Here is an 18,675-nt window from a genome sequence, read left to right on the forward strand (position 1 = left end):
GCAGCCGTCGGCGAAACTGTAGCTACAAACAGGTAAACAAAACTGTTTCTGTGTTTAAGAAAGAACGAAAGCATGGATTAACATGTAACTGCTTAACCTGGAACTTCACGTGGAACTGAACTTAAAATGGCGTTGCCTTCTTTTTATATCTCCCAGTTGTTTAAGAATCTTAGTAAACCGGATTGGACTACTTTCATAAACAAACCAGATTCTGCCCTACCACAGACGAAAGTTCTGATTGGTTGAAAACAATGTATCATGCGTTTCCATGGTAATGCATATCAGTGTGTCTGGTGCAGCCCTGTTTATTCATTTAAACACATAACTCATGACATCTTTATTTCACAGATCATTCACCTGATTATTAATGATCGACAAATGCTTTGATTAGCTTATCACAAATAAAGTACTTTGATTAATCAATGAAAAACGTTCTTCTTCTGTTCTTCTGTCTCTTCTCCTGGAATGTAAACATACTGAACCAAGCGTCCGACCTTGGCGGTGTTACTGTGTGAAGGGGCAGCTGTTAAGGGCAGACCATTATAAACTTCCTAATGCTACACCACGCAGGGTCGCGGGGGGGGGGGGGGCTGGTGCCTATCTCCAGCGGTCAACGGGCAATCAGGTGGGGTACACCCTGGACAGAGAGCCAGTCCATCGCAGGGCAACACAGAGACACACAGGACCAACAATCATGCACACACACACACACACACCTAAGGACAATTTGGACAGGCCAATCAACCTGTTTTTGGACTGTGGGAGGAAGCTGGAGAGAACCCATGCAAGCACAGGGAGAACATGCAAACTCCATGCAGAAAGACCCCAGGCCGGGGAGCGAACCCAGGACCTTCTTGCTACAAGGCAACAGCTCTAACTACTGTGCCACCGCGCATTATATTATATTATTATATTATGTTATATTATGTTATATTATGTTATATTATATTATATTATATTATATTATATTATATTATATTATATTATATTATATTATATTATATTATATGTGGTAACTCAAGGTGAAAGGTTTACGACAGAAAAAGGAAAACTATAATGTTAGTTGTTAGCATGAAAAAATACCCATAACTGCAGCTGGTAATTTTATTTTTTTATTCATTTTTGGCTCTGAGGTCTGGGCTAAACCTCTTAAAATGATTCATTTAAATCCTAATGATGGTGTTTTGGATTTACAGTTAAAAGGGTGTTTTATAGCATCCCATTCCTCTATGTGTAAAGTCTCTCAGATAAAATACATATAGTTGTTTTATCAAGAGATAAGGATGATATAAGAATAATTTATATGAGACTTGTGAAAGGCGTCAGACATTGAAACAGCAAATGTTTGCTCTGTCTTGGCTGTAAAACTTCATATCCCACTTGGAGAAAGGGTGTGAGGAAAAAAAGTGCAGGCCAAATATAAAAGGGACAACCAAGTGACTAAAGTCAACTCTGGTCACGGTGATCCCACAGCAGGGCCACAATGGGGGGGAGATCTGTGTGGTTGTGTTTTCTCATTTTACTGGTTGCCAGTGTAACTGAGGTCAGAGCCAGACTGGGTAAGGATCGGATTTTATATTTTTATTTCCACTTTCATATTGAAAACACATAATTCCCACTTTTGAGTTTAGGAATTGAATTAAGAGACTTGAACTTTCACAAATCTTCTCCAGTTCGTAACCATGTCAGCAACATCTGCAGCACGTGGGGAAGGCAGCACTACAAGACCTTTGACGGAGATGTGTTTCAGTTTCCTGGTATGTGTGAGTACAACCTGGTGTCAGACTGCCACGAGTCCTATCAGGGATTTTCAGTCCACATGAAGAGGACAGAGAAGGATGGAAATCCCACCATCAGCTACGTTTTGGTTACCATCAACGAGCTTTCGTTTTACCTCAGCAAGAATCGGGTGACTGTCAACTATCAGCCGTAAGTTAGAAAAAAACATGTACACAGCTGAAACCAGCAGTGGCTTTTCACTATTTGAATAAATAAAACTAACTTTTTTTTCTAGTGTCACCCTGCCATATTACAAAGGAGGCGTGCTGGTGGAAAATAATGCAGTTTACATCAAGCTACAGTCTAAAGTCGGGTTCACTGTCATGTGGAATGGCGAAGATGCTGTCATGGTAAAAACTGTTTCAGAAAACAAAGTGAAGTGAATGAGACTTCTGAATGGGTCTGTCGCTCATTTGTTTCTTACAGAATAATAATCTGTAAAAAGTAGGTTTTGTGAAGCCATTTAGACACAAACAGAATCTTATCAAATCTCCGTCTCTCTAACACTGTAGAGGTCTTTAAAAATCATCTAAAAACTCACCTTTTCATCCAGGCGTTCCCTCCCTAAATGTTTCAAAAAGATGGCTTTGTTCGGGTTCACAACTTCACTTTGTTTATACTCATGATTTAATTTTCTACGTTTATCACTGCTATTGTTTTTGTGATGTTTTTATTGGTTAGAGGTATTTGACCTGATCTTTATCATGTTGTACAGCGCTTTGTGATTTATATCTGTGAAAGGCGCTATATAAATAAACTTTTACTTACTTACTTATGTTCTGTGTCAAAGTTATGTTAAAGACTGTTTCTGTGTTTCTTTAGGTGGAACTTGATAACGATTTTGCAAACCGTACATGTGGACTTTGTGGAGATTTCAATGGTGTTCCAGTCTTCAATGAGTTCATTTTAAATGGTATAATCTATGGTTGCGTGCTTTACTGGGATTATTTAATCAGGATTCTGGCATGTGACACTATATTTTAAAAATGCAGGTCGTAGAATCAGTCTTATTGAGTTTGGTAACAGCCACAAAGCCCATCGTCCAAATGAAGACTGCGAGGATCCCTACGAAGAGGAAGATGAACCTGTCGAGGATGAGACGGTGTTGGATTCCTGCAAGGGATTTGTGAGTCTTTCTTTATTATATAATTTGCTGAGGTCAACAGTAAGTTTGCCTCTTTTCTCATCGGTTGTTTTCTTTTCAGGAAACCATCTGTGAAGAAAGGTTCCACTCAGAGTCCTGGAGTTCGTGCACCCAGCTGATTGATGCTGAAGCTTACATCCAGGCGTGTGTGATGGACATGTGTGGCTGTAACAACAGCACCGACGATTTCTGTGTCTGCAGCACCTTGTCAGAATTTTCCAGACAGTGTTCCCATGCAGGAGGACAACCTCCCAACTGGAGGAAACCTCACTTCTGTGGTAAAGTTTTGTTGTCCGTTTAGTTTTTGTGTGGCAAACAAATAGTGTGTTGTGGTGTTTGAAGCATGCCAGGGGCTTGTCCAGGGAGTGACCCGGGGTTTGCACATGCCACCCTTGGAATCTGATTGGCCATCCCACTGAGTTCCATTAAAATTAACTTTGTATTGTCCACAAAAGGCTTGGGATTATAAACCCCAAAACTGTAGGGAGCAGCATGCACTTTTAATGCTGGCTTCTAGCCCCAGGTCTACAGAACCTTTCAATGTTTTCATTATTAAAATCAGCTCAGTGGCCTAGTGGTATGAGTGTCCACCCTGGGAATGGGATATCGGTGTTCAAATCCTGGTCGGGTCATACCAAATGGAACTCAATACCTCCCCGCTTGACACTTAGCATTAAGGGGTTGGACTGGGGGGGTTAAACTACCAAAAGGTTCCCGAGCGCGGCTATGGCTGCAGCTCACTGCTCCCACAAATGTGGAGAACAAATATCGCACACACACACACACACACACACACACACACACACACACACACACACACACACACCTTTAGAATGTTTTCGTTTTGACCTAAATAGTATAAAGAGCCCCAGGTCCACTCCACTCCTGTTGGCTGTGGTAATAAACCAAGAAAAAAGCATAAATATTGGTGCCACCCCTGAATGAAACAAGTGCCCCATTTTAAAAGGCCTGGACACGCCACTGAATCATGCAGACAAAACCCCCCCAAAACATTTAATTGTCTAAAATCTGCTGCTAAAGAACTCATATTAGCAACACAGTCATTTTAATGATCTCAGCTACGTCATTCGTCTTTGCAGCTAAACAGTGCCCTTACAACATGGTGTTTGAAGAAAGCGGCTCTTCTTGCATGGACACCTGCACACATCTGGACACAAGTTCAATGTGTGAGGAGCATAAAATCGATGGTTGTTTCTGTCCACCCGGTAGGTTTCCTTCACATAAAACACCCAAACTGCTTAATCTTTATTTAAATGACACCTATGCATGTATTTTTTTCAGGAACTGTGTTTGATGACATCTCCATGAGAGGATGCGTTCCTCAGTCTGAATGTCAGTGCAAGCACAACAAAATCTATGATTCTGGAGAGGTTTATCGACAGGACGGAGAGGAGTGGTATGTCAGAATACATAAATGTCACAACATAGAAATAATGTGGATTTAGAGCTATTTTAACTATATGAACTACCTTTTTTATCTCAGTACATGCTTTAAAGGGATATGGGACTGTGTCAGCCTTGAAACACCAGCTATGTGTGCTGTTGAAGGAGGCTCACATTTCACCACCTTTGATGGGAAAACCTACATCTTCCATGGAGATTGCTACTACACTTTGGCCAAGGTGGAAAGCAAGGTGAATGCAATTCAGTGGTAGAAAATACAGTGCAAGCTCATCTGTACTGATTGATAGCTGTGCTCTGATTTTGTGTTTGCTACAGGGTGGCTCAAACCCAAAGTTCATCATCCTGGCCCAGTTGGAGCCATGTGCACATCAACAGTTTGACACATGTTTGAAGTCTCTTAAAATCCTGCTGAACAATGACAAAAACAATGTGAGTTCAGCACTAAACTTGTAGTTTTAGTCACATTGATTTCTACTGAATTTTGGTGACTGTGTGTGTTTACCCAGGTTTTAACGTTCAGCCCTGATGGTACCGTGAAGCAGAGCATGCAGACTGTCAGTTTGCCATATTATTCAGGTGAGTCCGATGATAAGAACCCTTAAAATAAACATGCTTCCAGTTATGTTCACAGGAAAATTATCTTTTTAATTCTCTATCTGTACTTGATTACAGGAGAAATCAACATATTCCGTCCTTCATCCTTCTACATTGTGCTTCAGACAACTTTTGGGTTGCAAATTCAGATCCAACATGTTCCCCTGATGCAAGTCTATATCAGTCTGGAAAAGAGCTACAAAGCTAAGACACGTGGTATGGTTTCACTTTAGGATTACATTAAACTTAGTTCAACTGCAGCTGGTTGCGTTTTGTTCCAGTAATTAATCATTTCCTGTCTTCAGGCTTGTGTGGGAACTTCAACATGGTCCTGAGTGATGACATGAAGACTCCTCAGGGTATCATTGAGGGAACTGCAGCAACGTTCTGCAACTCTTGGAAATCAAATCAAATGTGCTCAGACTCCGAGGAAAGGCTTGACGATCCCTGTTCACTCAGTGTAGAAAATGGTACGTTTAAACTTTTTAAAGTCAGTGATGTCGACAGTCCAGATTTAGCCAATCTAATTTGAGTTGTTTCATACTCAGAGAGGTACGCCAAACACTGGTGCGCCTTGCTCCTAACTCCACACAGTCCATTTGCACAATGCCGCTCAGTGGTGGATCCTGAGATGTACTATAAGGTACAAAAAAGCATTCTTCTACCTTTCACTAAATTTAATCAAACAATACGTTTTTGAAAGTGTTTGCTGTTTCCTGCAGTCCATTGTGTTTTCTTCATGGTGTGTGTGTGTGTGTGTGTGTGTGTGTGTGTGTGTGTGTGTGTGTGTGTGTGTGTGTGTGTGTGTGTGTGTGTGTGTGTGTGTGTGTGAAACAGAGGATGAGTGTTGTGAAGGGGCTTTTATTCTCAAACTATTTTAAAAATTCTGGGGGTGGGGGGAATGTGGGTATGCGGGCCCATTTTAATTTGTTAAGCACTTTGAGTTGCATGCATTGTATGATTAAGTACTATAAATAAAGTTTGATTTGATTTGATTTAATGCAGCGCTGCACTTACTCCAGCTGTAATTGTGAGAAGAGTGAGACCTGTTTATGCGCCGTTTTCTCCTCCTATGCTCGAGCCTGTGCAGCAAAAGGAGTGATCCTGACCGACTGGAGAGAGAATGTGTGTGGTAAGAAGTTTTTTTTTATTTTTTTACTTCTGGAGTTTGATCACTTATTCGCAAGTCATGAAGTTGTTGATTTTTATTTCAATATTCTTCACAAAATAGATAAATACATAAAAAGCTGCCCGGCATCGCAGACCTTCTCATATAGTCATCAGAGATGCCAGCTGACCTGCAGTTCTCTGAGCTCAGAGCAGCAGAGCTGCACCTCTGAGTTTGTGCCTGTGGATGGCTGCGCCTGTGCCGAGGGTCTCTATTTGAATGAGAAAGGCGCATGCGTTCCAATGGCAAAATGTTCCTGTTACCATAACGGGGTCTATATTAAACCAGGAAAGTCCATCAACATCAAAAATGAACACTGGTGAGTTCAGAACTTATTTTATGTGTGCTTTCATCATTAAATCAGTCAGTGGCCTCATTCTGGATCTTTCATTTAACTTTCTAGTGTGTGCAACAACGGAAAGCTTCATTGTCATTCTTGGAGAAGTCGTTCTTCAGGTTGGTTTATCCCCCCTTTCCCTTAATGAATGCATGTGGGACATTTAGTGTGCACTGCTAATGTTTTTCTTTTCTGTTGTTGCAGCGTGTCCTTCCCCTAAGGTCTTTTTTAACTGTTCCTCCATGGGAACACGAGAAGTTGGACTGCAGTGTGATCAGACTTGTTTAAATCTGGAAAGTGACTGTGTAAGTCGTTTTGCTAACCCTAACCCATGCATCTGCTTTTCCACAGTGTGAACACAGTTTTGTAAGGGAACATCAACTTTCCGTTTTCACACATTAAAATCCTTTTCCCTCTCAGGAATCCACGGAATGTGAGTCTGGTTGTCGGTGTCCCGGTGGGCTCCTTGATGATGGCAAAGGTTCTTGTGTGAGGAAGAACGATTGTCCGTGTCAGCATGATGGACGTTTTTTTGCTCCTGGAGCAACAATTCCAAACCAGTGCAACACTTGGTATGGCCGCCTTGAAGACGTTTTAACCTGCATGCTCTACTTCAGTATTTAACACAACTTAATAATTTATTGTCCTTTACAAATCTAGCACCTGTAAAGGTGGAAAATGGAAGTGCACAGAGAAGAAGTGCCCAGGAACTTGTGTTATCTATGGAACAGGACATTACAACACATTTGATGAGCGAACCTATGGGTTTCAAGGCGACTGTGCTTATGTTGCCACCAGGGTAAATAAAACCATTGTGTCTGACGTCCTACTCCTTTTCACAAACCAAATAATCAAGAATAAACTCAACAATGAGCACTAAATTCACATTTTGGGTATTTGTTAGTCATTATTGGCTTGTGTCATTAATAATATGTGTCACACCACAATATAAAATTATAGTAAACTTAGATTGACTTAGGAATTTCCAAAGGTGTTATTAGCTGGATACATTTGCAAATTTGTGAAATCAGCAAAAGGTTGAGGTCCACGACCCAGAATGTTCCAAAGACCAGATATAAAAGTCGAGGTGATGGCTCTTTCCAGAAATGTATTTGATGTCTATTTTAAAATGTTCTATAACAATAATCTCTTATTTTTTTCTTTTTAGAATAAGTGTGGAAACAAAACTGTTGAGAACAACTTTGGAGTGATCACAGAAAATGTACCGTGTGGCTCCACGGGCACAACGTGCTCCAAAACAGTCAGAGTTCAGCTAGGGGTGAGTTCAGATAGGAATGTGGTGCATAATGTGTATACTTAAATGTTACATGTCAGTACATATTAATTAATCTCGTTTACAACACAGAGAACCGAAATCAAACTGTCAAAGGGTAATTATGAAGAGCATGATCTGGAAAGTGGCGCTAAAATTCCCTACAGAATACGATGGGTTGGCTTGTACCTGGTGGTAGAATCAAACATCGGTGTGGCTGTGATGTGGGATCGCAAAACAACTGTTCGTATCCTCCTGCAACCACAGCACAGCGTAAGTCACAGCGGTTCAACTCCTCATAAAAAAATCAGTTTTCATACACTTTACCTGTTTGTGTTGTGATCATTGTGTTCATGTCACATTTAGATATTTTAGAGCATATTATGCACAATATGATAAAAGTTGTGTCATGTTTGTTCATGCAGGGTGAGGTGTGTGGCCTGTGTGGAAATTATGATGGCGATGGACAGAATGACTTCACCACTCAGGGTCAGCTAGTGGTGAACAACCATTTAGAGTTTGCAAACAGCTGGAAAGTAACCAGCATTTGCCCAGATGTGGAGGAGAGCACCGATGCTTGTGATATAGCTCCCCAACGACATCACTGGGCAAAATTGAAGTGCAGCATCATAACAGGAAATACATTCAAAGACTGCCACCACAAGGTCTGAATGCTGATAAAGTGACTTTAAAAATGTTCAGTTGCTTTTCTTATTCAACTCTTAGGCATGGATATGTCCCTATCAGAAATTTTGTTTTTGTGATTAAAAAGGTTAACCCTCAGCCGTTTTATGATAACTGTGTAAAAGACTCATGTGCCTGTGACACCGGAGGAGACTGTGAGTGTTTCTGCTCAGCTGTTGCAGCTTATGCTCAAGCTTGTAATGAGGCTGATGTTTGTGTTGCATGGAGAACTCCAGAAATTTGTCGTAAGTAAACCTTTTTGCTCTTAGAACAAAAAATAATAATTATTAATAGTATTATTTAAACCTTTTTTCTGGTATTAAAGAGAGTTTAGTTATGAAATACAATATCCCTTCATAGCACGGATGTACAGATGTATGCAACACCTCTATTTAAACAATGTCAATAACCTATATTATTGCCACATAAAACCATATCATCATATAAAGAAGTCTAAATTGGCTAGCCATGGTTTTGTAAGTTTGGCAGTTTTTTGTAATGTAATGTAAAATAGGACTCATGTTGTTTGTTTGTTTCCTTCCAGCTGTATTTTGTGATTACTATAACAATCCAGAAGACTGCATCTGGCACTACAACCCTTGCCACACACCTTGCTACAAGACTTGTTTATTTCCAAATGGAACTTGTAGCAACCCAATACCAAACTTGGAGGGTAACTCAATTTAAAACATGCTGTTTCACATTTCTTTTTTTTACAAAAATGGCCCATTAAAAATATTATACTGTATTTTTATTTGTTCCAGGATGTTATCCTGTTTGTCCAGAAGATAAACCTGTATTTGATGAAAAAAACCAAACCTGTGTGGACATATGTCCTTATTGTGTTTACAATGGGACAATATATGATGAATTTGAAGTTATTTACAATGTCAGTGACAACTTGGGAATGTGCTACTACGCAATCTGCATTAATTCAACTGTGATAGAAGGCAGTGAACCCTGCTCCACACCTTCACCTTCAACTACTACACAAGAGCCAACCACAACAAAATATACAACTCCACCCACAACAACTCCAGAGCCAACCACTACAACAACTCCACCCACTACAACCCCAGAGCCAACCACTACAACAACTCCACCCACAACAACTCCAGAGCCAACCACTACAACAACTCCACCCACAACAACCTCAGAGCCAACCACCACAACAACTCCACCCACAACAACCCCAGAGCCAACCACTACAACAACTCCACCCACTACAACCTCAGAGCCAACCACTACAACAACTCCACCCACGACAACCTCAGAGCCAACCACTACAACAACTCCACCCACGACAACCTCAGAGCCAACCACCACAACAACTCCACCCACTACAACCTCAGAGCCAACCACTACAACAACTCCACCCACAACAACCTCAGAGCCAACCACTACAACAACTCCACCCACGACAACCTCAGAGCCAACCACCACAACAACTCCACCCACTACAACCTCAGAGCCAACCACTACAACAACTCCACCCACAACAACCCCAGAGCCAACCACTACAACAACTCCACCTACTACAACCCCAGAGCCAACTACTACAACAAAATATACAACTCCACCTACTACAACCCCAAAGCCAACCACTACAACAACACAATCTACTACTACACCTCCAGTCACAACCCCTTGTGTTCCAACTTGTGAGTGGTCAGATTGGTATAATGTGCATGATCCTAAAACTGACAAAAGTGACTGGGAAACCTATGAAAACATCACAAACAGTGGTCTACATATTTGTGACAATCCCTCGGAGATTGAATGTAGGTCAGCAGATGTACCAGAACAGGACTTTGATGATTTTATAGAAGAAAACAAACAAGTTGTTACATGTGACATAGGTGTCGGTTTGATCTGTAAAAAGGAAGATCAGCCTAAACGTCCAGGGAAGTGCTTTGACTACATGATCAGAGTGTGTTGTCCAGTTATCTGTGAGCCCACAACTCCAGGAACTCCACCTCCTTCTACAACACCAGAACCATCCACAACCGCCACCACCCCAGAACCAACCACAACAACAAAATATACAACACCACCCACTACAACACCAGAGCCAACTACTACAACTAAATATACAACTCCACCCACTACAACCCCAGAACCAACCACCACAACAACTCCACCCACAACAACCCCAGAACCAACCACCACAACAACTCCACCCACTACAACCCCAGAACCAACCACAACAACTCCACCCACTACAACAACTCCACTCACTACAACTCCAGAACCATCCACTACAACAACTCCACCCACTACAACCCCAGAACCAACCACTACATCTCCACTCACAACAACCCAAGAGCCAAGCACCACAACTAAATATATAACTCCACCCACTACAACCCCAGAACCAACCTCTACAACAACTCCACCCACTACAACCCCAGAACCAACCACTACAACATCTCCACCCACAACAACCCAAGAGCCAACCACCACAACTAAATATACAGCTTCACCAACTACAACCCCAGAGCCAACCACCACAACAACTCCACCCACTACAACCCCAGAGCCAACCACTACAACTGCTCCACCCACAACAACCCAAAAGCCAACCACCACAACTAAATATACAACTCCACCAACTACAACCCTTGAGCCAACCACCACAACTAAATATACAACTCCACCAACTACAACCTCAGAGCCAACCACTACAACAACTCCACCCTCTACAACCCCAGAACCAACCACTACAACTGCTCCACCCACAACAACCCAAAAGCCAACCACCACAACTAAATATACAACTCCACCAACTACAACCCTTGAGCCAACCACCACAACAAAATATACAACTCCACCAACTACAACCTCAGAGCCCACTACCACAACAACTCCACCCACAACAACCCCAGAGCCAACCACTACAACAACTCCACCCTCTACAACCCCAGAACCAACCACTACAACTGCTCCACCCACAACAACCCAAAAGCCAACCACCACAACTAAATATACAACTCCACCAACTACAACCCTTGAGCCAACCACCACAACTAAATATACAACTCCACCAACTACAACCTCAGAGCCCACTACCACAACAACTCCACCCACAACAACCCCAAAGCCAACCACCACAACAACAACGCCACCAACTACAACCCTAGAGCCAACCACTACAACAAAATATACAACTCCATCTACTACAACCCCAAAGCCAACCACTACAACAACACAATCCACTACTACACCTCCAGTCACAACCCCTTGTGTTCCAACTTGTGAGTGGTCAGATTGGTATAATGTGCATGATCCTAAAACTGACAAAAGTGACTGGGAAACCTATGAAAACATCACAAACAGTGGTCTACATATTTGTGACAATCCCTCGGAGCTTGAATGTAGGTCAGCAGATGTACCAGAACAGGACTTTGATGATTTTATAGAAGAAAACAAACAAGTTGTTACATGTGACATAGGTGTCGGTTTGATCTGTAAAAAGGAAGATCAGCCTAAACGTCCAGGGAAGTGCTTTGACTACATGATCAGAGTGTGTTGTCCAGTTATCTGTGAGCCCACAACTCCAGGAACTCCACCTCCTTCTACAACACCAGAACCATCCACAACCGCCACCACCCCAGAACCAACCACAACAACAAAATATACAACACCACCCACTACAACACCAGAGCCAACTACTACAACTAAATATACAACTCCACCCACAGCAACCCCAGAACCAAGCACCACAACAACTCCACCAACTACAACCCTAGAACCAACCACTACAACAGCTCCACCCACAACAACCCCTGAGCCAACCACCACAACAACAACACCCACTACAACACCAAAGCCTAGCACTACAACAACTCCACCAACTACAACCCTAGAGCCAACCACCACAACAACTCCACCCACAACAACACCAAAGCCAACCACTACATCAATTCCACCCACTACAACCCCAGAGACAACCACTACAACAACTCCACCCACAACAACCCCAGAGCCAGCCACCACAACTAAATATACAACTCCACCAACTACAACCCCAGAGCCAACCACCACAACAACTCCACCTACTACAACCCCAGAGACAACCACTACAACAACTCCACCCACTACAACCCCAGAGCCAACCACCACAACTAAATATACAACTCCACCAACTACAACCCCAGAGCCAACCACCACAACAACTCCACCTACTACAACCCCAGAGACAACCTCTACAACAACTCCACCCACTACAACCCCAGAGACAACCACTACAACAACTCCACCCACTACAACACCAAAGCCAACCACTACATCAATTCCACCCACTATAACCCCAGAGACAACCCCTGCAACAACTCCACCCACAACAAAATATACAACTCCACCAACTACAACCCCAGAGCCAACCACCACAACAACTCCACCTACTACAACCCCAGAGACAACCATCACAACAAATCCACCCACTACAACCCCAGAGCCAACCACTACAACAACTCCACACACTACAACACCAAAGCCAACAACTACAACTCTACCTACTACAACCCCAGAGCCAACTACTACAACAAAATATACAACTCCACCCACTACAACACCAAAGCCATCCACTACAGCTCCACCCACTACAACCCCAGAGACAACCACCACAACAACTCCACCCACTACAACACCAAAGCCAACAACCACAACAACTCCACCCACTACAACCCCAGAGACAACCACTACAACAACTCCACCCACTACAACACCAAAGCCAACAACTACATCAATTCCACCCACTACAACCCCAGAGACAACCACTACAACAAAATATACAACTCCACCTACTACAACCCCAGAGACAACCACCACAACAACTCCACCCACTACAACCCCAGAGACAACCACTACAACAACTCCACACACTACAACACCAAAGCCAACAACTACAACTCCACCTACTACAACCCCAGAGCCAACTACTACAACAAAATATACAACTCCACCTACTACAACCCCAGAGACAACCACCACAACAACTCCACCCACTACAACCCCAGAGACAACCACTACAACAACTCCACCCACTACAACACCAAAGCCAACAACCACAACAACTCCACCCACTAGATCCCCAGAGACAACCACTACAACAACTCCACCCACTACAACACCAAAGCCAACAACTACATCAATTCCACCCACTACAACCCCAGAGACAACCACTACAACAACTCCACACACTACAACACCAAAGCCAACAACTACAACTCCACCTACTACAACCCCAGAGCCAACTACTACAACAAAATATACAACTCCACCCACTACAACCCCAAAGCCAACTACTACAACTACCCCACCCACTACGACCCCAGAGACAACAACAACCACACCAGGATCAACAACAGAATGCTTCTGTATTGTTGATGGCAAGCATTATCGTCCAGGTAATTAAAAAATAAACAACATAAAATAACATCTTTTTGTTTTGTTTAAACAAAGTCATTTTCACTCTTGATTCTGAACGTAGTGTTTTTTCATGTATTTAGGGGAGATCATTTTTCATATGCACCACATTGGATTAGGCATTTGTCTCACAATGACATGTTCTGATATTTGTGAACTCCACAACAAGACTGATGCTTGTCCAACAACCCCACATCCACCTACAACTCCACCTAGTACCACTCCGTATATTCCCATTTGTCCTGAATGGGATGTTGTGGTAAGACTTTTATTACTTATTTCATTGTATGTTAAACACAATAAAAGTACAAATGCAAATCATAAAATTTATTTAAATCCACACATTAGCTTGTGTGTCTTTTTTTATTTTATTTTTTTACAAATTAGGACCTTTTGTTCTGAAATATTTCATTTGTGTTTTAAAGCAAAATGAGACGTTTTTCTTGTGCAACTGTACCATGGCCAGATGCATTGAAAACAACACAATTGAGATAATTCCATATGAGTGTCCACCACTTCAGAACATTACTTGTCTCAATGAAAAGAAACCAGTTCTTGTGTATGATGAGTACTACTGCTGCCAACATTATGCATGTGACTGTAAGTTCTTCTCAACATTTATTTATTTATTATTGCTTTATTTGCATTTTTATTTGCTTTCAGCTTTCATCTGACTTATATATTTATTTACACAAATGCTTTAGGTGAGTGTGAAGGCTGGGGAGATCCTCATTACACAACATTTGATGGATTATACTACAGTTATCAAGGAAATTGCACCTATGTTTTGATGGAGGAGATTACACCAAGGCATCAGCTGAAGATTTATATTGACAACGTCTTTTGTGATCCCACTGAAGATGTTTCTTGTCCACGATCAATAATCATAGCTTATGGATCGCAAGTTCTTACGCTCATCAATCATAACCTCATTGGAGCTCCAAAGCTGGAGGTGAGGTATAATTACAAATGTTGACTTTCATTTTCTAAAAAAAGGCCTAAGTTACTTAAAGTTAACCATTTTACTGCTGTTTACATTATTCAAATACAGGCCATTTACCATTTTGAAAAGTGTAATCACATGCTGTATTTTCCTATTTAAGTTTTCTTTTTTCTTTTAGGTTTTGAAAAATGGGAAAAGTGTGAAACTACCACATATTGAGCCTGGTATTAAAGTCATAAGCACAGGCATTAACTTAGTATTTGAGATCCCTCTCCTAAATGTGGTCATCAAATTTGGCATGACTGGCTTCAGTGTTTTCCTTCCATATCAGCACTTTGGCAGGAACACACAGGGCCATTGTGGTAAGAGCCTTTTTCTGATATGCGAAAAAAAACATTAGTTTAGAGGCACAATTTTAACTTTTAACTATTTTTGTAGGAACCTGCAACAACAACCAGACTGATGACTGCAAGCTTCCAAGTGGTCAGCTGGTGGAAAGTTGCTCTGTGATGGCTGACTACTGGCCAGCAAATGACATTTACCAACCTAACTGCCCACCACCATCTGTACTACCCACAAATAGACCTGAACTTCCACTTGAACCAACACCGTGCAACCCAGACTCCATCTGTGACCTGCTTAAGAGCAGGTAGATATTGTTTCTTCCACTCAGCTGCTTCATAGATAGAAATGAAACACAGTAATAATCATTTTACTTGCATTTGTCTTTTACAGTGTCTTTGCTGAATGCCATCCATTGATTTCTCCAGAGAACTTTTACAGAGGCTGTGCTTTTGACAGTTGCCATGTTTCCAATCCAGTAGTAGAGTGCACAAGTCTGCAGACATATGCTGCTGCCTGTGCTCAGGTTGGAGCTTGCATCCACTGGAGGAACCACACCAAACTGTGCTGTAAGCTAATCACTCAATGTTTGGCTGTTCTATATCTGCCAACTATGGATGGGATTGTCAAATATGATAAAATATGGTCTTTCTTTCATCAACAGCTGGTGATTGTCCATCAGACAGAGTCTACAAGCCTTGTGGTCCTGCAGAACAACCAACCTGTGATGATGAGTATGTTATATTTGCACTAAAACTGACCTTCACTATATGTTTATGGAAAATTCTTTCAAAACAATAAGTGGCAGTACAATGTGATATTTTTGCCATTGCAACACCGATGAGCTGTTTTATTTTATTATTTTTTTTACCTTAATAGTCCTAATGAACCATCCTTAAATATCATCACTGAGGGTTGCTTTTGTCCTGATGGAATGAAACTATTCAACAAAGAGTCTAGAATATGTGTTGAAAAGTGTGGTAAGTAGATTGCATGCCCTCAAGAGTTGCTGCTGAGCTAAATTGTGTAAAAATCTAAAGGTTTTTTTTTTTTTTCTAACAGGATGTCTTGATCCTGACGGAAATCCTCGTGAGGTGAGACACATTTTCAATCATGCTTGAAATGATAATTTTTTTTTCTTGGATTAGAAGATAAACTCCCTACTGTGGTTAAAATTTTCAGTTCAACGAGAGATTTGAGTACAAATGTCAGGACTGCATCTGTGATGAACTCACCAAAACCGTGATTTGCAAGCCTAAAACTTGCCCAGCACCACCCATTGCTAACTGCACCGGTCCTGGGTTTGTTCTTGTGAACCAAACAAACCCAGATGACACCTGCTGCTTTGCTCTTGCTTGCCGTAAGATCAATCTATCGTCAATGTTGTTTTAACCATGATAGAGTTTTGTTTGTTGTTGAAGTCTGAAATGAATTATTCTCCACAGAGTGCCAGATCAGCAGGTGTCTAGTTAGCAGCCTAAACTGTCCAACTGGTTACAAACCAGTTGTCAGTGTTCCTGAAGGAAAATGCTGCCCAGAACACACATGTGGTGAGTTTTTTATGCAAACTGAATTTAAAATAAACAAACTAAGAAAAACTATTTTAAGTAATATGTCTTGTTTCTAATTTTTCACCTTTTAGATCCTAAACGGGTTTGTGTTCACAAGGATGTTGAATACCAGGTAAACAAGGAAACACATTTGTCACATATAAATAAAACATGATCCTTTCTTACATTCTGGTGGATGTGGTCTTGTATTGTGTTGTTAAAAGAGTGAACTCTATAAACTTCTTTCTTTATCAGCCTGGCTCTTCCGTTCCTGCATACGAATGTCAGGACTGTGTTTGCAGCAACGAGGTCGACAAAAATTCGGGTCTATTCAAAATAACTTGTGAATTTCAGCATTGTGAGGAGAAATGTGACATGGTAAGGAAGACATGAGGGACTTATAGACGACCTGTCTGATTGAGTTTGACATGATGACGGGAACTTCTCGTTCCGTCTCAGGGATATGAATATGTGGAAACCAGCCTTGATGAATGCTGCGGGAAGTGTGAGCAGAGACAGTGTGTGCTGAATGTAAATGGTACCAAACAGCTCTTGAATGTAAGTAGGAGATTTTTTTGACTCAATAACGTAATATTAAACATTCTTAAACACCTTGGTGTTTTCATTCTTGTGTGTGTGTGTGTGTGTGTGTGTGTGTGTGTGTGTGTGTGTGTGTGTGTGTGTGTGTGTGTGTGTGTGTGTGTGTGTGTGTGTGTGTGTGTGTGTGTGTGTGTGCGTGCGTGTGTGACCTCCAGGAAGGAGAAACATGGTCACCGCCTCACAATAGGTGTGAGCATTACACCTGTGTTAAAAGTGGTGAAACGTTTTCCACCTTTAGTTCACACGTTGTTTGCCCACCATTCCATGAGAGCAACTGTCAGCCTGTAAGTTTCACTTTTAACCTGTGAATTTGAATTAATAGCATGTGTATTAAAGGTAAAACAGATTTCATGTGTATTTCTCTTTCTAGAATACAATTCAGACAGCAGCAAACGGCTGCTGTAGAATCTGTGAGTACGATACCTTCATTTTAACTTGCAGCTCAAACATGAAGATGAGCTAAATAGAAGTATTTTTTCCAAAGGTGTGGAGAAGGAGAGGGCCTGCAAGGTAATGACCATGAAAACACGTATTACACATCAGGGCTGTCAGTCTGAGCAGGAGGTGGATATGCCATTCTGTGAAGGATCATGCAACACTTTCACCAAGTAAGGACACTGTGACATGTGCTTTATACACGTTTTGAGAGACAGAAAAGCTTTTGAGGTGCAGCTGATGTAGATTCTTAATCATTTATTTTGCTTTTTTCAGGTACTCTGAAGCAGCAGCTGCGATGCAGCATTCCTGCTCCTGCTGTAAGGAGGCACGTTTCAGCAATCGCACCGTTGATCTGATGTGCCTGAATGGAGAAACAGTCCCCCACACCTACATGCATGTGGAGGAGTGTGGCTGTGGAAACACAGAGTGCACCATTCCTGGTGCACAACATACACGGAGAAAACGAAGCTTGGCTTTGGTGTGATGTAATTCTTCTGCTCATTAACGGATGCTGAAAGTGTTTCTTATAATCTTGTAATCTAATGTGGTAATTGTCATTGAAATGAAGTATTCATCAACTGATCAAATAAAGAGATGCAATTCAGTCCTATTTCTTGTCATGATTTACTCAAAGGTTTGGTGCACCCAAGCAAACATTACTTAATTAAAAGTGGTTGATATTGTTTAAAGATGTGGAACACTGGAAAACCATTTTTTTAAATCTAATTCCAGAGTATAATCGGCTGAACATGAAAATAGTCTCCTACACCGATCTCCTGCATTAGCTTCTGATAGAAAATAGACTGTGAAACTCCAGGATTAGAAAAGTCTGACAGATCTACGTCACACTGTCACTTAACATTCATGGACTCGCCCATCTTGGCTCGCAACAAGGAAGGCTGTTGTTGTTTAATCATCCTGGAAACAGCAGAAAACACCTCAGCTAGTAGAAGCTAACCATTGGCATTAGC

General features: G+C 41.6%; 1 protein-coding gene across 1 annotated transcript; it reads left to right on the forward strand.

Annotated features, from left to right (window-relative positions):
• Positions 1 to 1,429: 1,429 nt before the first annotated feature.
• On the forward strand, positions 1,430 to 18,308 carry muc2.1 (mucin 2.1). Its single transcript, XM_054732994.2, has 44 exons — positions 1,430 to 1,559; positions 1,674 to 1,929; positions 2,015 to 2,129; positions 2,602 to 2,692; positions 2,772 to 2,905; positions 2,985 to 3,201; positions 4,024 to 4,149; positions 4,226 to 4,340; positions 4,428 to 4,578; positions 4,664 to 4,777; positions 4,855 to 4,924; positions 5,021 to 5,158; positions 5,248 to 5,412; positions 5,491 to 5,585; positions 5,948 to 6,074; positions 6,174 to 6,429; positions 6,514 to 6,566; positions 6,652 to 6,752; positions 6,868 to 7,019; positions 7,108 to 7,246; positions 7,616 to 7,726; positions 7,814 to 7,993; positions 8,146 to 8,385; positions 8,493 to 8,649; positions 8,949 to 9,077; positions 9,169 to 13,812; positions 13,915 to 14,090; positions 14,257 to 14,431; positions 14,536 to 14,783; positions 14,953 to 15,136; positions 15,213 to 15,423; positions 15,510 to 15,685; positions 15,781 to 15,850; positions 15,996 to 16,096; positions 16,179 to 16,210; positions 16,299 to 16,476; positions 16,562 to 16,666; positions 16,759 to 16,799; positions 16,922 to 17,044; positions 17,126 to 17,224; positions 17,422 to 17,550; positions 17,637 to 17,676; positions 17,751 to 17,874; positions 17,978 to 18,308. Exons 1-44 carry the CDS (start codon positions 1,484 to 1,486, stop codon positions 18,186 to 18,188), a joined length of 10,575 nt encoding a protein of 3,524 aa, XP_054588969.1. The 5' UTR covers positions 1,430 to 1,483; the 3' UTR covers positions 18,189 to 18,308.
• The last annotated feature ends 367 nt before the right edge of the window (positions 18,309 to 18,675 follow it).

The sequence above is a fragment of the Nothobranchius furzeri genome, chromosome 4 (genome assembly GCF_043380555.1).
Source record: "Nothobranchius furzeri strain GRZ-AD chromosome 4, NfurGRZ-RIMD1, whole genome shotgun sequence".
Lineage (NCBI taxonomy): Eukaryota > Metazoa > Chordata > Actinopteri > Cyprinodontiformes > Nothobranchiidae > Nothobranchius > Nothobranchius furzeri.

Coding starts and splice junctions, on each gene's coding strand:
- muc2.1 (XM_054732994.2), top strand. CDS start 1,484: ATGGGGGGGAGATCTGTGTGGTTGTGTTTTCTCATTTTACTGGTTGCC. Junction 5,413..5,490: donor TTCACTCAGTGTAGAAAATG/GTACGTTTAAAC, acceptor TTTCATACTCAG/AGAGGTACGCCAAACACTGG. Junction 7,247..7,615: donor GTGCTTATGTTGCCACCAGG/GTAAATAAAACC, acceptor TTTTCTTTTTAG/AATAAGTGTGGAAACAAAAC.